At 38.0% G+C, this 25,921-nt stretch overlaps 1 protein-coding gene across 1 annotated transcript; it reads left to right on the top strand.

The window, feature by feature from the left end:
• The first annotated feature begins 3,967 nt into the window (after positions 1-3,967).
• On the top strand, positions 3,968-4,882 carry LOC124369452 (vicilin-like seed storage protein At2g18540). Its single transcript, XM_046827460.1, has one exon. The coding sequence runs from the start codon at positions 3,968-3,970 to the stop codon at positions 4,880-4,882; it is 915 nt and encodes a 304-aa protein (XP_046683416.1).
• The last annotated feature ends 21,039 nt before the right edge of the window (positions 4,883-25,921 follow it).

Here is a 25,921-nt window from a genome sequence, read left to right as displayed (position 1 = left end):
TCGTGTGGCTATGACAATATTGTTCCCTGCAGTCTAGGTTCATCATTTAGGCAATCGCTTTAAAAATCTCGTTCAGTCATTTCAAAATATTTTCCCTAATTTTGTTATAATAAAATTTAAACCGTAATATCATTCTTATGAATGTCTTTATTAAAAAAAATGTGTATGCATTTCAAATTTTATTAAATCTCTTCATTTTCAACCTTTTTATTTATATAATAAATTCATAAACTTTCATGTTTTAAAGGTCCTACAGTTCACACGCCCCTTTTGACAGATAGCGACTATCCATTATTTCTAAATATGTTTTTCACGAAAAACGAAATAATGTTTTCCGAGGTTTAGTAACTACTAGGCTAGTAACCAACACTATATTACGTTGGCCGACACTGATATTTCAAAAAGTCCGTTAGAAACTAAACCTTCGTTTTTATTTACATATCGTACATTGCAATACAGTTTTATAAATTGTCCTTCACGTATTCACGACGGAGGGATGGATGAGTTATAGTTACTTTAATTCACTATGATCCTTTATTTTTCGAACAGTATTATTTTAACACTTTATCATGTTTGATACCCTAATACTGTTGCCTTGAAACATATGCAACTTGCACGTTGCTGCTTTACACGCATTCATAATTCATAATTAAGTTTTGTTATCTAACTTCTAACACTGCATCAGAAGTGTACAATATATATTTTCCTTTCTTAAAATTGTTTTTGAGTGCTCTGAATGAACTTGAGTTAAACACCACAAATTAACTTCCCATTACAGTATGACAAAAATTGACCGTTATTTCAAACCTCGTAAATCCTTATAGTGGGTTTTCTTATCACTAAAGCATACTGACGGAACTGGCGTATTCTTATCTGTAATACATCCTTGACGACGCTAATAACAAGCAATCGCTTTAAACCCACTTACAAATTGTATTACAGTGCAAGTACAATCCATTAATAATCTAAAGCTTCCGCTCTCGGTCAAAGTTTTTTCTGTAAGTTCTCTATCATAAAACTAAGAACTGTACTTTAAACAAACGATTTAAAAGTACCAGTTAAACAAACTTAAACTTAAACTGTAACTTAAACTGTAACTTAAACATACAATGCCAGTTTGCATAAGCGATGTTTACGGTAACAGCCATTACTCTTGACTCAAAATATTGTTTACTAGTAATTGATTAATCAAGGCCGTATCAATTCACTCTTAAATGTCGGGGGAGGGGGATAAAGTTTCAAATGGTAAATGGTCTTAAATGGATTTCACTGTAATTAATTTTCTCGCAATTAATGATTTCCTTAAAGCTGGTTACAACTATACGACCCAGAATTTCTTATTCATATCTTGTTTATGCTACTCCTTTATATCTTCTTGACAAGCAAAGTCTAGTTACATGTTTTGCAGTGGGAGTACCTAAACGATTTTTTTATGTCTCGATGGCCTTAATTATAACGAAAACCTCAAGAAATATTCCACAATATTGCAAATAGAACTAACTGTCCAGTTGCCACACCCTCTGACCAACTAAAAAAGGTTTACACTTTATTTACAAACCTCAATTTACAAAATATTAAAAAGTATTGATAATTTAAACGAATTTCAGCTTCCAGAACATTACTACTCGTCAAAAAACCGTTAACTACAAATCCACCTGCCTTTTTCAAAAACACTCGCAGTAACAAACTTCTGTAGAGATTTCATTCCATACCAAAACCACGTTACCGACGTCCCTTGTATACCGAGCGTTCAACTGCTTGACCTCCAGGCAAGAACTTTACATTTAATAAAATGTTTATTAATTTTAATGTTTTACAACACATTTTACCGTTTTTATTTGTTCCAAAAAACTTAAATGTTTTGCCATTAACTAGTGTTAAAAGCTTAGAAGTTCCTTTATTGGAAGTTCTAAGATGTGTTTAAAACAAAACAAAATTTCTAAAGTTTACAATTATGAAATGTATTTCTGATCAGTCAAAGTTTTCTAAAGGACCATCTTTATATGAATCTTTCTTAGTAAATACACGAGTTTAATAAACGGTAGCTAAATATACCCTGCAGGTACTTAAATTAATTCCTTTTGTTGTTTTATTTTACACGAACGTACAAGTACATATGCTGTACACATGAAAACAAATGCAAAATTATTTTAAAACTTTAAAAATATAATTCTTTTAGAAATCGCAGATTGACGCAGTTTATATATGTCTTTTGATACTTCTCTTTATCAGTTTATTTATTTTAAAGCAATGGTTCCCCTCAAGAAGTTTCAGAACATACTAAAGTAATAAATGTTATATGTTATACATACGTAGCCTATACCGCTGAGAGAATACCAGAGAAAAGGTGGCCAACATGTAAACACACCGTAAATTTAATGTGCCGATTCTTGATCGGAGTCAAACATTAATTCACAGCTGTATGGAGTCATATTTTGTGGATATTTTTTACAGAGTGATTGGGCTGAAATAGGTTTCACTTAACAACTCTAGCCCTAGTGTTGAGTTATAAGTCTATACGTTACAATTAAGTGGTGATAACCTTCTGTCTGATCGTCAAACACATTAATATCAGAACAAGGACACTGGAAACTAAAATGTGTTATAGTATGTGTAACTTCATGAATGATTAAATATGTTAATCTGACACAATAAATTTGCCTAGTAACTGCTGAACAAACAAGCTCTCTTAATATGCATTTCTTTGCTTCGATAAAATTGAGTTGACATCTATTTATGCAATAAATCATTCAATTCAATAAAATTAGTTCAGTATGTCGATCTAGTGTTTTATATATTCACACTTAATACCAATTATGCAAATCATTATTATATATTATACAAAGTTTCTACTTTTTTGAATTAAAATATTTTTGAATTTTGAAACCTTAAGAATCTATTTTTATTTATGAATGCTACAATATTGTATATTATACAGGGGTGTTGAAAAGTCTTGAAACGGTCTAATTATCTTCTGTACTCGTTACATAAACTTTGTACAATAACATAGGGAATAAAATTGAATTTATATTTGATAGCTCTTCACCACCTCAGGGGGATGGCCTGTAAAAATTCGGTGGAAAATCGTAATTGTAAGCATATGTCGATGTGCATACCATTTTAAATCTCTTAATTAGTAGAACACCATACTGCAAATTAGACCTCAAAAGGTTAATCCTAAACAAAATGGCGGAGCTCGAAAAAATTAGAACTGATCTTATGTGCAAGTTCAAGAATGACTTAATATTATTGTAACCATATCCGAAAACTACACACTGTGTCCTGCTATTGCCCCTGGGGGCCCACAGGAGTATTTCGGATAACTCCTCCTGTGGAAAATATACCCAGGTAGCGCTTAAAAGTTTCAAATCTTTGGCGGTGTCACCAGCGAGTAACTGCGATCAATTGAGTTTTTTGACTTGTTAGTGTGAGACACGGAAAACCATGTAGACGGGCGTTTGCTTGGGTGTAAGCCTTTCTCCACCTCCCCGAGGTCAGGGGCGGGCAACGGCACAGGGTGTAAGTCGGGGGAATTAGCCCCCTGCCATAAATCCCTGTGACGGCTAAGAGAGGTTAGGCAGGTTAAGACTGTTAGAGTAAGATAAGGACGATAGATGTTAGGAGGTAAGTCTAGGTTAAGGAGTAGTTAAGGAAGGAAGGGAGGTAGGCTAAACGCGGACTGCGGGTGAGACCGCAGGAGTCCAGTTTGGCAGTAGGGGGCGTGCAGCGGCTGCGGACGCTAGAGCTCAGCCCGGACACAGTTAGTAAGTAGTGATTAGGTTAAGGATCTTAGGGAAGAAGAGGAAGAAGAGAACTTCTGGAACTTCCGAAGATGTCAGACATAGAGAAGGGGAAGGAAAGAAGAGAGGCGGATAGGGAAAGGGAGAGAAGAGAAAAGGAGAGAAGAGAGAAGGAGAAGCTGGAAAGGGAGAGAAAGGAGGTTGAAGCGAAGTAGAGGCAGGAAAAGATGGAGAGGGATAGGCAGAGGTTAGTGAGAGAAGAAGGGGATAGGAGAGAAATGGAGAGGAAGGAGGAAAGAGAGAAGGCCGAGAAGGCGGAGAAGGATAGGATCAGGAAGGAGGTTGAGAGACGCGAGGAGGAGAGGAAGGAAAGGGAGAGATTGGAGTTTGAGCGTCAACTTTTGGCGCAGCACTCCAGAAGAAGCAGCTTAGAAAGGTCTCCACCGGCAGCTAGGCAGAAGATCAGGAAAGAGAAGAGGTCAGAAGAGTCGGCGTCAGGTACAGAAGGAGGGGAAACGACTGCGGAAGAGAATAAGAAGAGGAAGGTGAGAGAAGAGAGTCCACCGAAGATGAAGAAGAAGACAAGAAGCAACAAGCCACCAGAAGAAGAAGAATCAGATGAAATGGAGATAGGTGAAGAGAAGGCGCCGGAGAGAAGAGTCTATCAGGTGATTAAGAAAATGGAGAGCTGGCTGGAGAGGCAGGCGAAACAGAAGACCGTGAGCAAGGTCCAGCTGGGAGAGATGCTAAGGTTAGTGGGAGAGATGAGGAAGGAAGTGAAGGAGATGGAGCTAGAGAAGGCAAGGTTAGAAGGAAGAGTTGAGCAAAGGAGAGAAATATTAGGAATGCTGAGAGAGATGGTGAAAGAGGGAGGAATGAGTGAAGGAGTAGGGAGAGTAGAGGAAGGAGTGTCTTTCGCGCAAGTTGTGAGGGATGAAAGGAAGGAGAGGAAGAGGAACCCGGTCGTGACAGGCACCAGAAGGGAGCCGGTAAAGGCGCCGAACGTGGTGATAGTTAGGAAGGAGGGGAAGGAAAGCGAGGAGGTGAGGAAGAAAATGAAGGAGGTGATAGATCCGAGAAGAGAAGGGATAAATGTCAGAAGGATGACCAAGATAAACAACGGTAAGGCTCAAAGGAAGTAGGCTCAAAGGAGAAGGCGAGAAGGAGGAGGAGTTCAAGATCAGAAGTAGGATCGTGGAAGGAAAGGGAGACAGCGGAAGAATGCGGAATGTGTTGAGGAAGAGGGAAAAGAGTTTTCGTAGGATGGACGTCGAGCAGAGTGAAGGATTATATCGATCTCCCCCGTTGCTACAAGTGCCAAAGATTTGGTCACGTAGCAAAGTTCTGCAACGGCAGGAAGGCGTGCCCGAGATGCGCTGAAGATCACGACATCCGGGAGTGTAAGCGGACGGAGGACGCCACCTGGAGGTATGTGAATTTCCATAGGGATGGTAGGACCGAGTTGAACCATGATGTGAGGTGGAAGGAATGTCCAGTATACCGTAGAGCAGAGAGGAGATATTTGGAGTCAATCGAATATGAAGATTAGGATAGGCCAGGTGAACTGTGGAAGAGGTGTGATTGCGACAGGTGAGCTAGTGAAGAGTGCCAGAGAGTGTGAATGTAGTGTGTTGTGCTTGCAGGAACCCTACAGGAGAGGAGGAAGAGTGGCAGTGGCAGGTGCAAGAGTTCTGCAAGAAAGGAAGGTAAGTGCGGAGCAGGTTTGGGCGGCAGTTGTGGTGCTGGACGACAGAGTGCAAGTGTTTGGAAGGGACGATGAATCGGACAGATGCTGTATGGTTGTGGACGTGAAAGTGAGTGAATGTGAGTTGACTGTGGTGAGTATTTACTGTAAGGGCTACGAAGATATCCGGGAAAGCTTGGTAAAGCATCGAAGAATCCTGCGAAGGAGAAGAGGGAAGAAGGTGTTTATCGCAGGGGACTTCAATGCCAAGTCGGAAGTGTGGCATGCAAGAGAATTGAATGAGAGAGGTGAGAGAGTGGAAGAGTTCGTGATGAGTAAGTTTAGAAGTAATGAATTAAAGGAGTGAGTGGTCGACATTTGAGGATACAAGAGGAAGAGTCTCAAACATCGACATTACGATGGAAACGATGGATGTCAGCAGAATGTTCACCGGATGGAAAGTGCAGGCTGAGCTGATGAGTGATCACTGGATGGTGGTAAGCGAGCTGCTAGTGGAAGTTGAAGGAGTAGGAAGGGAGATTGAGGGTGTCATGAGGTAGAATTTGAGGAAGGCCAATTGGAATAGGTTCAGGCTAGCAATGGAAGAAGAGAAAGCTGGATGGGAAGAGAGTAGAAGGGAAGGCGAAGAAGGAGAGGAGATATTCAGAAGAATAGAGGAGATCTTAGGGAGAACGGCAGAAGAAACAATACCGAAATTTACAGGACGAGACGTGAGATGCCCGTGGTGGAGCGAAGCACTGGAGGAAATGAAGAGAAGGATGAGGACGGTGCTGCAGAGATGGCGAAGAAGGAGGACGGAAGAGAGAAGGATGGAATATGTGGAGGAAAGAAGAAGGTACGTACAGGGAATTAGGAAGGCAAAGTGGGAATGCTGGTAGAGAAAGATGGAGGAAGAAGAGGAAGACCCGTGGGGGCATTCGTACAGAATCATCGGAGGGAAGTTGAAGAACGAGGTGCTGCTGGGAGGCGTCATGAAAGAATATGGTCAGATTACAGCAGGAATCGAAGAGACCCTGGGAGAGTTCCTGAAGGTCCTGGTGCCGGATGATACGGAAGAGGGTGAAGATGATAGGCACAGGGAGAAGCGGGAAAGGATGGAGGCGGCGAGTGAAGGAGAGAATGTGCGAAATTTCACACTTGAAGAGGTGTATTGGGCGATAGACAGGACCAAAAATAGGAAGGCGCCAGGACTTGACGGTTTGAAGGGAGAGATGTTGAAAGAGGCCAAAAGGATTGTAGGGAGCGAAATCCTAAGAGGCGCCAACCAGATCCTGCGAGATGGAAGATTCTCGGACATATGGAAGAAGGGGCTCGTGAAGGTTTTCTTGAAGAGTGAGGAGAAGGACCCAGAAAGGTCAAGAGTTATCGTCCGGTTAGTCTCTTGCCGGTAATGGGGAAATTAGTAGAGAGGCTGATCGTGAGACGGCTGGGGGAGTTTCTTAGGGCAGAAGGAAGAATAGGGGAAAGGCAATTTAGCTTCAGAGAAGGGCGGAGTACGGTCGATGCATTAGTGAAGATGGAGGAAGTGGTAGGACATATGGAGGAGAGGTACGTGCTTGGCGTCTTCATGGACATCGTCGGCGCGTTCGGCGGAGCCTGGTGGCCTGAGATTCTGGATGTGTTGAGGAGTTGGAGGTGTCCGGAGAATCTGTGGAGATTGATTAGGGACTACTTCAAGAGTAGAGAGGTCCTAATCAATATAGGAGGATCGGTAGGAGGGAAGAGAGTCACAATGGTTTGCCTTCAGGGCTCGGTCTTGGGGCCCCTGTTGTGGAACATCCTTTTTGAAGGAATTCTAAGGTTAGACATAGGACCAAACGCTGAGGCTTTGGCCTATGCGGACGACTGTTTGGTGCTGATAGGTGGAAGGAGCAGGGCAGTGCTAGAGTGGAGAGCCGGAGAGGTGATGACGATGGTCAAGGATTGGTGCGACGGAAGAAAGCTGAAGATGTCTGCGGAGAAGACGGTGTGTGGCCTTTTGAAGGGCGCACTCAACGCACGGAAGGGCGCACACGGAACGAATGCCCTGGTGGTTAGGATATGGGACGTTCATTTGAGGTGTGGTGAGGAGATCAAATACCTCGGTGTGTGGATTCGCACGGGTTTGAGCTACAAGAAACATGTGGAGGTGCTCGTAGGAAAGGTGAAGGTCACTTTTATGGCGAGAGCAAACAGAGGAGTATGAGTGGGGATGCTAAGGGCCGTATACGATGGTGTGATCGTTTCGATGATCCGGTACGGAAGCGAAGTGTGGGGCGAAGCCCTGTAAGACAGGGCTATTAGGAGAAAGCTTATGTCTGCCCAGCGGACGATTTTGCTGGGTATGACAATGGCATACGCGACTGTCTCGCACGAAGCGATCAAGGTTGTAGCGGCCGAAGTCCCGTGGGACCTGTTGGTGTAGGCCAGGGTAGGAGTGAGGGAGGATGTCAAAGGAGGAATGGATAGGATGGAGACGGAAGGATGTAGGGAAGAGTGTATGGATGGGTGGCAGGAGAGATGGAAAGCTTCTGACAAGGGGAGAGAAACCTACCATTTCTGGACAGACGTGAGGAGCAGAATGGGTTTGAAGGTGAAGATAGACCACTACGTCACCCAGTATTTGACAGGCCATCGGAACTTCAAGGCAAAGCTGGCGAGCTTCAACCTTAGAAGAGACGGGATGTGCCGGAAATGTGGCCAGCAGGAGACATCGGAGCACGTACTCATGGAGTGTGAGGCGTACGAAGAAGAGAGAGGCGAGTTGAGGAGATACGTCGAGGAAAGAGGTGTTGAGTGGGAGCGGAAGAGCTTCGTTGAGACGGAGGAATCCTTCGAGATTTTCCGCAGATTAGTGCGTCTTATCGGTCGAAAGAAAGAAGAGGATGATAGAGAAGAAATGGTGGCGGAAGAGTGGTAGGAACCCTATGGTGTTAGGTAGACTTAAGCTAGACTAGCATAAGGACGCAGCCAGTTGGTTGTGATAGGTAAGGGTTAGTCATAAGGTATGGTAGGTTAGTGGACGGTCGAAAGAAAGAAGAGGATGGTAGAGAAGAAATGGTGGCGGAAGAGTGGTAGGAACCCTAAGGTTGTTAGGTAGACATAAGCTAGACTAGCATAAGGACGCAGCCAGTTGGTTGTGATAGGTAAGGTTTAGTTATAAGGTATGGTAGGTTAGTGGACTTAGCCTATTGGCTAAGTGAAATTAGCGGTGGATAGGCAGAGGGAATCTCGTGGTAGGAACTCAGGATTAGTACCTGAGGAGATGGAAGGTATTGGTAGGTTTTTAAGGTTAATTAGAGTTAAGATTAGGGTAAGGCATGATAAATTAGTGTGTGGTGACTCGGGCCAGTTCCCAGAGGTAGGTGGTAAGGTTTTTAGGTTAAGGCATTAGGTAGGAGGCAGTAGTAGTTAGCTGTAGGACTCAGCCCCGTGGTTTGAGGTAGGTTAAGGCATGGTAGATTTAGGACTGTTTTTGTGTGTGACTGACATTTTTGCTGTTGCAGGTCCAGCGGCGGCGGGGTCACATGGAGTGACGCAACCCGATGAAGCATAGTGCACAGGGTGCTATGCTGAGGGGGACACGGACAGGACTAAAGAGTACCGATACGTCCCATACCCTGTGACGTGCACAGGTGTGGGGCGTCAGGCCACAGAAGGTGGCACAGGGAAAGGAGACAAAGTGCAATAGCACAAATGCAAAAGTGCATGGAATGGATGATGATACGTATGTCGGTACGAGGAACTGACTAAGGAGGTTTCTAGCCTGTAGTCAGGGGTGGTGGTGGGACCTCTGGGGGCAACCCCATATCATCCGTGTGTCCTGCTATTCTTCTATGGGAACAGTCCACGAGAATTCAGTAGAATATTTTAAATGTAAACATAGGTTGATACGCACATAATTTTAAAGAGCTAGTCAAGCAAAGAAGTATGCCTCAAACCGCACTCTATCCGTTATAAAATGGTGGCAGTTCATAGATTTTAAAAGCAAACTGTAAATTCAGCAGACAATTCAGGAAGTTGCTTACCTAGATTGTTATAAGAGGTGTTAAAATTGCTTCCACGTATTTTTATCATCAGTTTTATCATCGGCTGGGAAACTGCCAAGAAGCCGAGTACATATCGTACGTCATCAGAATACTGTTCTTATATTCTTGTTATTGAATTACCACAGTTTGTTCATCATCAGATCTCGGGGTTCGTTATTGTTCTTCATTGGATTTCGTAACATGTAAAAAGTTAAAAAAAAATTACAAATGCAAAAAAGGCAGAGTGCAGAAACATTACGAATAAAAATATTCATTGACCACTACACATATAAATATAAAGTGAGCATTCTATCAGTCATTGCGTTTGTTAAGGATAATGGTTAGTACATATTTTTATAGAAACAAATGGTCGCTTAATTATCAACATTACATTTACTGAGATGATATTTAGAGAAATATTTTACTGCTAAATAATAAAATATGTTACCTATGTAATAATTAAACGCGGTTTATTTCCCATAGCTACTCAGAACAAAATGTGGAACACAAGAATTCATATCACGTACAGACTTAATCACGTAGAAAGTAATGCAATCAGAACAAAAATCCTACTAAAATTGCCAATGGTAAATCTTGACAATGGTATTCTTCGTGTCCAGTCTTAATAATCTCGAATGTTAGGTATATTTAGTAAGTTCTACATAGTAATATAGTTAAAAAATTGGGATAAGCTGAAAAACGAGCGGTAGAAGATTGCTGTATCGTATCAGTGTTGCATTTCCTTCCGATCTCGAATAAACATATCACGTAGGTATACGAGTAAAAAGCATAAGGGTGCGTTCACTATACTATTTCTGATTGATAGTGGTAAAATATGGAAACCACCATAATTTTAAAATAAGTATACCTATATAGTAAGTATACAGGGTGATTCAAAACTAAACGGCAATCTCTCGGGAGCTTATTCTATAGCTAAAAAACAAGTAAAAAAGTTCACATAACCATATGCCCGGAAACGCTTCGTTAGCGAGTTACGCCTAGCGAAAGATTTCGCCCGGGATTTCAGAACCCTTGGTGAAGTCAGGCAGTATAAAAATGGTAAAGTTAGTTACAAAGATACAAATAACGATTGTTTTTTATGTTTTTTTTATATATGTCAAATTTATTTAAAATTCGTCCCAGAGCTGTAATGCAATACTTTCCGAGATATCTTACGTAAAACACCAAGAATTGGTGCAAAGAAATAAACACATTTTTGTGTTTACGTAAGATTACTTCCATAAATGTTAAATAAAGGTCATTTTTTTCTTAAACAGTTTTGTAGAACATTTAATTCTGAAAAAGATTTATGTGAATTACTTAGGAAAAAAATTAATAATAGGTATTGAAATTTAGCTTTATTTAAAAATAAAACAGACGCACAAAAATGCATATTCTTATCTGCATAAAAATATTAACTAATGGTTTAGGTTGTGAGTAACAGCTGATCATTTATTCTAGACTGAACATTAACATAAAATGTATTTACCTTTATAAAACTGTAATAATCACCTATAATAGTTGCTCAAAGTGTCCTCCGTTGTTAGCAATGCACGTTTTCGCACGACGAATCCACTCTTTTCTAGCGCGTTTCATAACGTTTGGAGCATTCTTGATAGTTTCTGCCGCCTCTGTAATGCGATTACGTAACTCCTCTATGGTGTTAATCCGTTTTGAATAAACAATTGAATTCAATCCAACCCCATAAAGAAAAAGTCTGCTGGCGTGAGGTCAGGAGAGAACGTGGTGGCCATTTTACTGGTCCATTTCGACCAATCCATTGTCTACCGTATGTATCATTTAAAATAGTTTTTCACATCATTAGAAAAATGTGGAGGTGCTCCGTCGTGCATAAACCATGCATTTATTCTGTTTTGAACAGGAATATCTTCCAAGAGGGTAGGCAGGTTTGTTCTTAAAAAATTTAAGTACGCTACTCCATTAAGTCGATTAGGGAGGAAAAATGGACCAATCAAATTATCACCCAGAACACCAAGCCATACATTGACTGAAAATGTATGTTGAAAATGCCTCGTCGCAGTTTCATGTGGGTTGTCTTACGCCCAAAGTATGGGTATTACGAAAATTTACAATTCCATTTCTAGTAAAACAGGATTCATCAGTAACGAGAATACGCCGAAGAAAATACTGATGTCGTAAACAATTTCTTCTTAACCAGCGGCAGAACATCTTCCGTTTATTAAGATCTTGCGGTAATAAGTCTTGAACACGTGTTATATGGAACGGGTACAACTGTGCTTCATGAAGTGTCCGCCATACGCTTGACTGGCAAATATTTAATAATCGTCTGGTGCTTGTGGTTGGTGATAATTCTACAGCATTTATTATTGCTTGTTCATTATTATAGTTCCTTGCGCTACGTTGACGACCAGTATCTATTCGCTTCGGTTTAAAGCTACCAGTTTCTCTAAGTCGTCTCTCCACAGCTTCAAATTTTTTGCGATCAGGTGTTCTTCGATGTGGAAAAGTATCACGATATTCCTGAACTGCAGCTAAACCATTCTTGTTAACTTTGCCGTAAATCAGTATCATGTCCGTATACTCTTCAAACGAATACATACCATTTACATTATCTGCCATTATTTACTAAGATAATTACATACACTTTTATAAAAATATTTAATAAAATATTTTATACACTTGTATAAAATATTTCCAAATAATCACAGGATCTCACAAAATACAATCTTCACACGCCACAATACAAAAAACCTCCATAAAGGTTATTCAAATATTACTTCATGAACTTAATTGTTGATCAGCTGATATTGCCAACCTTTGCAAAGAAAATATGACGATAAAAAGTGTTGAATAATGATCAGCTGTTACTCACAACCTAAACATTAGTTAATATTTTATGCAGATAAGAATATGCATTTTTTGTGCGTCTGTTTTATTTTTAAATAAAGCTAAATTTCAATACCTATTATTAATTTTTTCCTAAGTAATTCACATGAATCTTTTCAGAATTAAATGTTCTACAAATCTGTTTAAGAAAAAAATGACCTTTATTTAACATTTATGGAAAGTAATCTTACGTTAAACACAAAAATGTGTTATTTCTTTGCACCAATTCTTGTGTTTTTACGTAAGATATCTCGGAAAGTATTGCATGTACAGCTCTGGGACTAATTTTAATAAATTTTGTCAGATATAAAAAACATAAAAAACAATCGTATTTGTATCTTTGTAACTACCTTTACCATTTTTATACGGCCTGACTTCACCAAGGGTTTCTGAAATCCGGGCGAAATCTTTCGCTAGGCGTAACTCGCTAACGAAGCGTTTTTCCGGGCATATGGTTATATGAACTTTTTTACTTGTTTTTAGCTATAGAATAAGCTCTCGAGAGATTGCCGTTTAGTTTTGAATCACCCTGTATAAATGATTTCGTATTTACTTACTAACTAAACTAATTTGCTTACTGTACATTGTGTACTATATTTAAAATTAAAATGTTATATTTTTGAAAGTAAATTCACATTCTGTTGAAGGTATTCATCGGATTTATAAGAAACTTCGTAAGATATTTTTATCGGTCTGTTTTTGCTATATCATTCTAATTAGAAAATGTTTGTATTATTTTGATTATGCTCATACTAGGTATACGCTCTATTAATCGTGTAAAGGGCTGAATGAAAAAAGACTGTATCTTTTGGACGCATTGTTCAAAATTAAATCGTTATATTAGAAAAACATATAAATTACCAAGTCAAAATCAATTCATTAATACATATATTCTACACAGGCCAGTGTGTTAATAACTATAATGTGAACTCTAATGTATTTCCCAAACAAGGACTTTTTCGTGTTTTGTAAAGAACTCTTCATTAACAAAGCTCTCATAAGAATGTTGTTGAACCGTTTTTATGCTGTATCTCCTTTGTCTATACACATGATCAATATTAATTCTATTATAACACAAAAGCCATCTGTGCCAAATTTGGATATGATTAATCCAATAATTACAAAAAATCCTAGACCAGTCGCTTGATTCCCTGCTGTCCTCTAACAAGAGGTTTCTTCTGGCTGGTTTATACCGGCAAGTAGAACCTGCACTGGGTACAGAATGAAACAGATGTTTACACTCACACACTTCTTGTTGAATATAATCACTGCTTCAAATTAACATCTGGACTGGCTGGCGTTTTGCCGTGTCCAGTCATACTTGAATAAAACATTTCTCTTAGCTTCAGCTAAAGCATTACAAAATGTCCGGTTTTATTGATATTCTTTTACAATAACGTGTTAGAATAATGTTTCTCCGTGGGGCTCTGCTCCAAACACGTTTGGATTAATTCTGCCTAAACCATAAGCGATACAATATTATTTTAAATTTGTGTAATGGAATAAAAACATTAGCTAGATCAGTTCTTCTTCCTATTAATTTATTTTACTATTGGTTCAATCCCATTTTGTTATTTTTTTAAATGTAAACGAACCTTAATTTTTGAACAATTCTACGTATTAGCTATGTAATTTTCTTTAATATAATTTCACTACTACAACCTACGATGTATGATAGTTATATTGTATGATACTTGTTGAAACTATCGTCTTCTTGAGACCAATTGGTTTAATGATGAACCAATGTCAAACGAAAGAACAATCTCTTTGGTCTTGTTTGGTTTGTTTTGGATTTTTATTCAAAGGCACTACATTGTATAAGCACACAACCTAATTTTTCTTGTAATCGGTAAAGACAAATGGGAGAAAGTGGGAGGATAGGCTATCAAAAGGGTTAAAAATATGATTTCTTTCAGATCATATATTTTTAGCTTGACACACTTAAAATCAACCTTCATGCGCGTAAATAAACTTTAAATCAGCTAACCATTTACGAGACCGGCGATTTGGCTGCAAGTAGCGACTCTCAATATATTTCTCCCGTTGTTAGTTGTATGTCTCACGGTCGGTAAGTTCTAAAAATATTATCCGAAAAAATTGATTATTTTTTGCTCTTCCATTACGATACGAGGTATATAGGTACCTAAGTATACAAGCATTACTATTGCCTTTGTGCATTATTATTAACTTTCATCGTAAAAATGCTTATTTAATATTGGATTAATGTTACATGAGTAGTTGTTAAAACAATCTAGTTGTATAACAATTAGTTTTAGCTATGAAGTAGTTTTATCATTTTTCATATGAAGTACAGCAAATATTATGTCTTTAAAATTGTAACCAAAAAAATGTTACAGTTCGAGAATTGTTTTCTTTTTTTCATATGAGGGAGCAACTAAAATATAGCCATTAGGCAACAAAGTGGATGAAACTCCTGCATGTACTCACGTACAACTGTTATGGAGGACCTTTTAGACTTATTGGAAGGCTTAATAATTTATACATCAGTATTCCAGTTATCATGGATTTGAATATACAGGCTGAGCCAATGAGAACTCCACGTTTGATTTGCATCACACGTTTAATGCTTTTAATAGTTTATTGTTAAATAACATATAAAAAAATAGGTAATATTATGCAATTTTACTTTTTTATCCAAGTCATTTTTATCCATATCTTTTAAATTAAGACCTTTAACCCGCTGAAATTCCTCAATGCGTTTAAACAAGACCGCCGAACACTTGTTCCTGCATTTCTTGAGGAACTGTCAGATCTCCCTCTGCAATCCTTTGCTTCAGTTGATACAAATGTCTGGAACAAGTTTGAAAAACCTTAAACTTCAAGTAGCCCCTTAGGAAAAATTCACAAACAGATAAGTCAAGTGATCGAGCTGGCCAGTGTATGTTACCAAATCTTCAGATAATATGACCACTAAACAATTCCTGAGAGCGGTCATGGATAGGTCTGCAGTGTGGAGAGTGAACCCGTCTTGCTGATAGTACAGATCATCAGTATCAATATCCAGCTCCTCTAGTAATGGAATAAAAACTTTATTTAACACTACAACATACCGCGCTCAGTTCACAGTAACTTTGTTACCCGCATTATCTTCGAAGAAGTAAGATAAACAAATTCGCTCTGTCGTAACTACACTCCATGCTGTCACTTAGGGGCTATGTAAAGGTTTGGGCTGAAGCTCTCTGGGGTTATGATCACTCCAGTAATGCATGTTATGTTTGTCAACATGGCCAGAAAGGTATAAATGTGCTTCATCAAACATAATCAACAGGTTATAAAAATTAGAAAACTCATTTTTTAATGTCAATCATTCATCACAGAACACAACTCTTCTACCATGGTCTGGTACCATAAGGTCTTGTACATTTTGGATTTTGTAAGGATTAAAATAAAGGTCATGGCACAGAATCCTCATCAGGGATCTGTTTGATAGCCCAAATGCCAACTTCCTGGTCGATAGCTCTGGACTACGAGTAGCTGCAACTCTCACTCTTTCACACTGTTTGGTGTGCAAACAGTTTTTAGACTTCCCTCAATTTTCTTTTGGGTAGAGGCCGTATTTAGAAATAAACGTACCCAGTTTTTAATTTTTTTTTGATCTGGAACAGCGCCATGTCGGCCAATGTTGAAGTAAGTTATAAACAATCTTTGAGCTATTACATAAGAATCACTGTTCTTAAAAAAAGGTTTCTACAGCAAAAGCAAGGTAGTCAGGGCTCAAAAAAGCCATGTTCACTAAAAAAATGGCCCAGTTCACTTAAGGTTATAAACATAACAGATTATTCATTGTTGTAATATTTATCACATGACAGCATAAACAAATTGTGGAGTTATCATTGCCTCACCCTGTACTTAAGGGCAGTAGATTGATATAATGAGAAGATACGATGCACCTTTACGACAATTTCTCACTCACTCAGAAATTACAGTAGAAACATTGAATGATATATGTAATGGATTACAATCAAGCAACTAATTATAAATACCATTCTTCTCTTGAAGGAAACAGGATTTTTCCGGACATTTGCCATCGTTCAACCTAGTTTTAACCTAGTTTGTAATTATGTATTAGGTTAGTTCTTTACCTGAAGAAGAGATCAGATTGCAGGTCTCGAAACGTAGTGTTACTGATTTCTGATAACGATGGCAAATGTCCGGAAAATCCTGTTTCCTTCACAATCCTTCCATCGTCAAAAATAACCTTCAAACAAAGAATTCTTCTCTTGCCTGAAACATTTGGTATGGAATAATTATTCACCGCATACTTGGCATTAAAAATGACATTAAAACCACAATGTAATTAATTTGTTGAAAACAATCAAGTTCACAGGTGCAGGTTTTATTTAAGCCAACATTTGCCAGCAGTTTAAGTGCGGATGATAAGTTAAAACCTTGTAATGTACTAATTTTCATTTTTTTTACTAAATTAAACTTTATATTTTATTAAGTTCGTTCAATTTTAAACATAGAGTTTTTTTGCTATATTCTATCTATTATAGCTTACTACAAAAGCGTTCTTATTCCGAGCAGATTCTTGCAATTTAAAATAAATTCTTCCAGAGTTTTTTTTCAGCGTCTCAAGTTTTGAGATACTACCTTTGTTCTCTTCTTCACCCTGATTCAAAAGTAAGATTTCCCATTCTTTCCCATGGTCTTTTTTATGGTGCAATTTAAAGAACAATAACCTGGCTTCGTGTTTAGTTGAATCGAAATCATTTTGTTTTATCACATAAATTGACATCTGAGAGCCAAGTTTGTCAAATAAGTTTAATATATAATATCTAGTATAGTTTCAGGAGACTTATTTGGTATTCGGTTTACATAATTTTTTTAGTGTAATACAATATTTTCAACATTATCATAACATTAGAGCATTAAAATATAGTTGTGTCATTCATGATGTTAAGATTACGGTATAACTATGCTGAAATAAGAACGATTTATGCAACAACATTGTTTATAATAAAATAACAAAAACCCATAGGTATGAGGTATGGGTTACAATGCAATATCATATATCTCAACGAATGACGAGCAACGCATTTAACTCCGCTGCTGACCAGTACGTCTTTATTGTTGATGGAACAACAAAGGTTATCGTTTCTAGCCCAAGTCTTCACATTAGTCTGCTGCCATCAGTGTGAATAGTGCTAATGTGTTATCTATGCTAAGTGAAAAGGTATTCAGTTAATAGTGATAGAGGGTTTTAATTTTGTCAAAACTAGAACACTGTGCGGTAAAAAGTGGCGTTGAGTTAAAGGAACATGTTCTGCGCATTTATTACACATGAAAGGGGTGATGTATTGTTAAAAGGCGTTGGTCATCGTAATTATGAACCGTGTCCAAATTTACACCGGCAATACATATCCAACTGTGAAAAGCGTGAAGCGACCGCAACTTTATCCGAATCACTTGCAAAGGTCATAAATCTGGAAATCATGGTTGTGCCTGAATTTATGAGCAATGATATAACACGACATGACGTGCATCGAGTGCGAATAAACATCAACCGACCAAAAGAAATAAGATCCATGACGTTTAAAACGCCTTTGGCAGCATTTTAATCAAGACAATCAGGATCTGTTGCTTTTTAACTCAAACATTGTGGTTTTCTCTCCTCAATGCAACTAGGAACATCTTTTAAAAACAAATAATATTTTTATGGATTGTACGCACCGAAACACTTTTATTAATTTTTACCATTCAAGGAGTAAATAATGGCAACTATATCCCTCTAGTGATTTTTTTTACGTACATAGGCCTATTTAAAATTAAAAGGCGAACATTACGAGTTACAATTCAATAAAAAAAACGTAAAAATTGATTTTGAGATAGCGTTGTATAATGCCGCTCGATCATCTTGGTCTTCAATAAACGTACACCGATGTAGATCCATCTATGCCAGGTATCGACTTCAAATTAGTCTTGAAAATTCACGTGCAAGAGAGAAACGTACCTAGTTCTGTATATAGGGAAAATATAAATATTAAATGTCTAACGTTCGTTCCTTTTTATTACACAGTTTCAGTTTTGACCCACCTACTAAATTTCACTTATAAAACAACATATTTATTTTAAGCCAAGTTTTTAGTGCAGACTTAAATCTTAATCATCTGGGTTTGTCTTTCAATTTTTAAGCTGAAAGAACTACGTACCAACCAAACATGAAACATGGATTAAATGATTATTATGGGTCTATATAATTTTTTATTGTAATTTTACGCCAATAAAACGTTTTCATTTTAACAATCTGCTCAGAAAATATGTGTCAGATGTATCATACATTTGTCCACTTGTAACTCAATTATAGGATCTCTTGCTAGAATATTACTTATAGAATAATTTGTGAGCCATCAAAACCGTTGCATAATTCCTATATTGCCATTGTTCATTAAGCTTGGTGTGTTGCCATTGAAATATCTGTTTGTTTTCAAGATTTTTACTTGGGCGAGTGTAAATTAGGTGAATAATTACAACTACAAAAAAAAAATGCAACCCTCCAAATTGCATGCAAGGAATCTATTTATAATGTTTACATCTTTTACATCAAAGTTAGGGAACAATGGTGTATTAAATCTAAAGTTCCCGGGTTCGAATCTCATACTTTTCATATATACAATTGTGGCACATGGCACATTGTCTTAAGATTCTAGTTAACAGAAAGATTTTGGTAATTTTTTCATAAATATTGTACCGTTTCAAAATGGTGAACCAAAACATAACTAAATTGGTTTTTATATAAAACTCAATATTTAAACAAATGTTTAAACCAGCAAATTCATAATCTGCAATCAATTCTCTTTAAAATGGTATGTTACATGAGCACATCTAATAAAATTGGTCCACCAACTTTGAATATCTTAAAAACTGGCAATTTTACTAAAAAAAGTATCTATAAGGATAATATTTCTTTTTTGGATTTCATCACAAATTTAATGAAACAAAAATTATTTGAATCGAATAACAAAAACTGATTTACAACAGATTTAGAGTGACAAGACACGGCTCGTACTGATGTTCTCAGCGCATAGGCAAAACAACAACTGTAACTGTTGACTGTAACTATGACTTTTAAAAGTTACAGGTTGGTTGGAAAACATCAGAACCGGGCACTTTTCCGTTGTTATCGACATAAACACTGGAAGTCGTTGTTTGTAAATTGTTTTCTTTATATGTCTAAACGCAGAAATAAACATAACAAATTTTAATGTAATTCCCGTTATTGTAACTCTACTTGGCTAGTTTGTGGTTAACTTTCAAAATCGAGTATCTTATTTTTTTAATCCGAGAATAATAATAAGAAAAAAGGCTGTGTTCCCATTGTACACACTATATCACTTGTCCATTCATTCATATTGATTATCTTTCTGTTTATAGGAAACGAATGGCTGCTTCTTTCTTAATCACTAGCAACGCAAACCGAATCAATTGGGAACAGGGTTGTAAAATGATGAATAACAGATTATTGAAAGTAGGTTAACTCGCAAACGTTATTTGCAACTAAAGGTTAGTTTTTCATTAGTTAACTTTAAAATAGCTCGACGTGTTACTTATAGGATAGACTAAATATGCGGGCCAACTTCACATTAGTCCATGCACAACTTAAAACACTAGTAAGTATTCTTATTTTCATCAGTTGTCAGTTCAGTCTAAAACCACGTTAGTTTCACCTCTTATATGCAGGGCGATCATAAAGTCCCCAACCTCCTAATTCTTTGCAGATAGAAAATTGAAACTTGGGGAATGTTTCTAGATATCAATATTTTATACCGGAGTCAATTATCCTTTAACACATACTTTATCTCGTCTGTTATAATTTTATCCTTTTATTTGCTGATAACAAGTTTCGTCCAAGATACGGCCAGCTTTTATACACTTTCTCTATATTATGTAGAAGATAAACCGTAAAAAATAGGCGCGGGATAAGTAATACACAGTCTTAGTAGTTATCCCCCAATTGTCCTTATCCCACGCGTCTAGAGAGCCGATCACAAAAGCATCCACAGTGACATGGAAGCCGCCGCCGGCTGGAAGAGTCTGGGCGAGGGGATTATATGCGGCACACTTCCTCACACGGGCTTCGACAATGGATCGCCATCCGTCCTCACAGGGCATGGTGACATCGCCCAACTTAACAGTTTTACAGTCACGGTCGATGACCACAAAGTCCGGCCGAAGGCGAACCATGTCATCCGCAACTACACGCCCAAATAATAGCTGTTATAATTATAGCTGGCGCACCTCAACTCCAGGAGATGGACGAATAGCAGCAGCGAGGAGGCCAAAGACCGCATCATGACGCCTTGTGACCACGGCCATAGTAGGTAAGCCGTGGTCTTGTCATGACAGCCACACCGGCGACAGCGACGGTCCCCAGCACCTGCAACCGTTGAGGGGAAGGACATTGAGGCGCGCCCTATGTACAAAACACCAGTCAACGAACCTAGTGCGGCGAACCTCAAATAGGAACGACGGCTACAAGCAGCACCCCCAAGGGATGCTTTCAGACCTGGCAACCAAGGTCGCACTCCGTATCTAACCACATCAGGGCCCGGAGCAGTATTGGAGGTCCGGCGGAGGAGAGGAACAACCTCCCCAGGTGTTGTAAACTCAAGAAGCGGTGGTTGAGGGGTAACATGGAGGACATAATTAGGAGGTGGGACACCAACGCCCTCCCTGGGAGAGTAACAATCCCTGTTGCTCTCAACGTCCTCGCCAGGGATGCAGCAAATGTACTTCAGTACTTGCCGGACAGCCCGCCCTGGAGCCAGCCGATAAAGCCTCTGAAGGCGTGCGGCCTCCTGGAGATCTGGACGTTGGGCAGCCCTGGGCGAGAAATCCTTGATAATCGAGCATACCGGCGTTCCCCAAGTCGAGCATCAGGCACCGAGGTCGCCGAAGTAACGAGCTGATCTGAGGCGCGTAGGAAGGCGTCCCAAGCTATCTCCGAGTTAAAGTTAGCCACCGACACACGCTGCCACGCCAAGAGCTCGAAGGCAGGTTGTCCACTCGACGAGGGAAACGGTGAGCCAGGCGGAGTGGAGCCAGAAGATGATGGTGGGCCTAGAGGCGGCGGAGATGGACCATCCAGCAGACGCGGCCGGCGAGCTGACACATGAGGCTGGAGAGACCGGCGGAATCACTGGAGGTTTTGGCGATGGAGATTCGTTAGCGTGTGGAGATGGTGGGGTGGGCATTGACGCTGTGGATAGCACGGGTGAAGATGTTGGGGCGGCAGGCAGGGGTTCACGAGAAGGGATCACGTGCCGTTCTCTGCGTCGGCGGCGGTGAGCATTACGCGCGATGGCTGCTGCAGTGCGGGGTCAGTTGAGAGGGTTGGGGGAGGGAGAGCGTCAACGAAGAAGATCCCGAGGTGGAGGGGGAGGCAGCAGGCGGAGTCCTGGGCCGGATGGGGGTAGCTATGTCGATAATCTTCTCCTGAAGAGTATTGTACGAAGGAAGAAGAAAATCGGCCCCCAGATGTTCTTCGTCAAAATGGGCCTTGGCCTGCTTAAGGGCATAACGGTTCTGTTGGCACGAAAATTCTACGTTGCAGCAGACAAAGCAGAGATGCCCTCCCCGTGATCATGGTTGAAATGGCATTTCACGCCCTCTCGCTTTCAAATACACTGCACGCCCTCCAGGCATTGGTGGCGCTGTCCTAAATGAAGGGCACAGAAGAGTGTTTTATCCATCGTGCGGAAGATTGAAGAAGGAGGAAATAAAAGAATAAGGAAAAAGCCGAAGAGAAATAAGAAAGAAGTACGAAAATAGAAGAAATGCAGTGGTCTCTGGTGCTGCAGACGTGGGAGTCAGCTAACAACCCCACATTAGACAGCACTCGGACGAATCCTAAGCTCATCGCTTTATTGTAGAAAGTCGGCACGTCAGACCGACCTCACCCGGCTATCCATTAGGCTGGGCGAAGAAGCTTGGGATGTGTCCCACAACCACCCAGAATCGCCTTGATTAAAACGGGTCAAGCGACGACTTGACCTGTTTTACACAAAAATGAAGTTTTAATTTTGGTTTGCTGAGACCTTGGCATAACTATAAATGTTATAGTTAATGCATATATCTAGTTATAGCAAACTTAAGAGGTTTGTACTTTTATTTTATTTTTGCTACTACTACAAGTGTGGGTATTCATTAATAACACAAGCTACTAATACAGACTAGCACCAACAACGAAAGCGATGAGAACTATTTTAAGACTATTACAAATTAGCTGTTCAAAGAGATGACCGATAGATGTTCATTGCCATTACTCGCTCTCTCTCTCCCGAAGTGCCGGAAGTGTGGAAGCGACAGTGTATGTATTATATTTGTCAACCCCTAATAATGGGTCGTAGTCGGACTTGTCATTCCGAAATGTTACTAAGCACGAATCTTGTATTTTACTATATGTTAGCTGTTATAGTTAAACTATCAAAATAAATACAACCACACTTGAATGATGATACACTGTATGACTACGAGTATACTTTCAGTTTGACACAAGTTAAAATATACCTTGAATATTTGTATCAATAGGGGAGCTACAACCCCCCAAACGCCCCTTGGATATGCTTATGCCTTGAATTGATGGATGTGTTATAATAAGTATACTAAATTTCTCCTAAGCCTTTCCTTCATTCAACAAATTCAGAAAAAAAAATACTTATTTTGATAGTTTATTTGAAAATGTGGCCAAAAGTTATAGTAAATAACTAAAAGGATGTGTTCGCTATAGATTAGTTCAGTTAAGAGTAAATAACAAATGACAAAGACAATATTTTTCTCAGAGAAACTGTGCAAAATTTCGTCGAGCTAGTTAGCACAACTGATTTATAAGTCTAGAAAGTATTTTCCATTATGAATAACAATTACAGATATGGCCCAAATCTTAAAAGTGGAATCAACTAAATTTGTTCAGTTGCCTAGTATAACTTGTGTTAAACTTTAGATTCAATATTTATAATTGTTTGTTTTCCTAATATAAATAAAAATATATATATATATATATATATATATATATTTTTATTTTTTTTATTGGGATATCCTTTTACAGTATACAAACCCTTATAAACATTTCAACAAAATTAAACTATACTTATAGTAGAGAGTAAGTGAATGTTTTAAACTTTTGTCATATCTTAGATTTGTAACAAAAAAAAATAATGTTTTATTTCAGACATGTTGGTCTGAAACGTATTAAATGAAAAAAAAGGTTACGTAATAAAATAATACTACAGAAACAATAAATAGACCTTCCTGCCTACAACTTACTTTGGTATAGAGGTGAGAGATAATCTGTGTATTTTAGAAAGGATTCAATGAACCCTTGTGCTAGTCAAAATAAGTCTTACATTTCATTAAAACATTACCACTTCTCAGTAATATAAGATATATATATATTATACAGTAGAACGTCAATAATTCGGATTAATTGGGACCGGACCCCATCCGATTATCTAAATTACCTTAAAAAAGGCCAGTATACACTATTTAAGTACACAAACATTTCAAAATGTTATATTTTCTCTTATACAGTAAAGGGTTTAGAGGTGAAATTAATCAAAAACATCTTTTATGTTGAAACACCGTATTGTAATTTGTTAGTAGCAACATGTGTACAAAAAAATCATCAAACACTATTTAAGCTTTTAAAAAAAATGTGTAATAGGTTTTTAAACTGCAGTAGTGGTTCGTTTTGTTTTGCAGCTAAGTCTTTAATTCGTTTTTAAAAAATCAGCTGAGTGAGTGAGCTCTCGTTTTGTTTCTCTAGCTATGACATCAGTGTCTCCGCTGCTACAAACGCTTGAGTTGGCCCTGTTTCTTCAGGACAGCTAGTACGATGTTTACATTTTTGCTAGATACAAATCCGGATTATTGACGGTCCGGAATTTTGACGTCCGAAATTATCGACGTTCTACTGTGTGTGTATATATATATATATAAATACTACAATAAACATTTGAGATCTGTTTTCACCCTAAAATAAATAAACTTACAAAATAATTATCAAATAGCAGCAATGTAAGCAATGTCTATATGATATTCTATATTAGTTGCTCTACAGTGCAGTGGCCAAACTCACAATCAAAGAAATAAGCTCTTGATGTTCGAGCATGGAGGCACATTGTCTAGCTAAAATATAACAATGTTTAAAAGGACATAAAAAATGGTTGATACATGATTTGCTTGGTTAATGTTTTCTATAATGAAACAAATGAACGTTTCAATCTAAAGTAGTGGTTGTGAGGCATGTGGAAATTCCGGGGTGTGCAATACCCAACGCATTGTTACAGTCCATTACATTCAGCACCCCTTCATACCAGTGTTTTATAGCATGTAGTCAGGCACGATATCGCTTTTCAGTAATATTTATTTCAGCAAAATAGAATGACTAATTAACTGTAAATAGATTAAATATTGACACTAATGAGCTAGAAGAGCTATTTATTTTCCTAGTTTCACAATGCAATGACCAAAGGTTCAAATAAACATGTGAACTATGTGCATGACCTAAAAATACTATACAAATTCTAAAACTACAATCAAAAAAATTATAAAACATAATAAATTCAGTTTATTAAACTGTCACTTATTTAGGAACTCATTAATTAAGTAATATGCTTGATATTTTAAATATGCTCAAGTACATTAGGGATTCGTCAAGTTTTAGTTCATTGGGAAGATCTTTTTATAGCCTTTCCCAATAGGACTCAATTGAAGAGGCATTTTCTATTAGAAAACACCTAATTCATGTAACTTCAAAAGAAGAATCAAACATTTGGTTGTTTTACAAAAATATACTATACAGGGTGTTAAAATTATGTGATTACAACATTTTATTTACAGGACTGCCTTGTTCTCCATTAAATTACACAATATTCTAAAAAAGATTTTTAAGGATTTAAAAACAATTAATTTGTGTGTAATTTGTTATAAATTATTTAAAAAGTATCTATAAATGTAAATAACTTTTGTTTTTAGGAGTTAAAAATCAATTTTTGGGAGCTCATTCATTGTTAACAATTTGATTTGGATAAACAACACTTTTAAATATACATGGACATTTTATATATATATATATATATATATATATATATATATATATTCATAAATATACGGTAATATATAGTAGTTAATTTTTACTATACATATATACTATACTGAATTTTAAAGACCAAAAATGAAAGAATGAGGATGTAGGCGTTTACGAATGCACCACAAGTTAATGTCAATGAAATAATAATAAAATGTTTCCAATTTTATTTTCTGGATAAAAATGCCCATGTTTACTGTACTTTCCAAACATACACAACAGAAACTCAGCAAAAGTCTTTGCAACAATATTCTAAAAATGTTAGATTTCCTGAGTGGATTCCATGAGACCATACTGATTAAATAAGGAGTTTAAGTTGTTCAGAAACCACACATTTTGTGGTATGCATGTGTAATGCATGGGCAGAGTTTAAAAAATTTAGCAAAAGAAAAGCTACAGCTATGTAGATGAGCAAAAACAAACCTGTGGGACAACCTTCAGTACCTATTAAAACAGGAATATGTGACTGTTGAGCAAGAACCTGCAATACCAG

The sequence above is a fragment of the Homalodisca vitripennis genome, chromosome X (genome assembly GCF_021130785.1).
Source record: "Homalodisca vitripennis isolate AUS2020 chromosome X, UT_GWSS_2.1, whole genome shotgun sequence".
In the NCBI taxonomy this organism is placed as follows: domain Eukaryota; kingdom Metazoa; phylum Arthropoda; class Insecta; order Hemiptera; family Cicadellidae; genus Homalodisca; species Homalodisca vitripennis.
Note: the sequence above shows the minus strand (reverse complement) of the source record. Positions and strands in the feature narration are given on the sequence as shown.

Bases quoted from the DNA above. Each gene is read 5' to 3' on its own strand.
- LOC124369452 (XM_046827460.1), top strand. From the start codon at position 3,968: ATGGAGAGGGATAGGCAGAGGTTAGTGAGAGAAGAAGGGGATAGGAGA.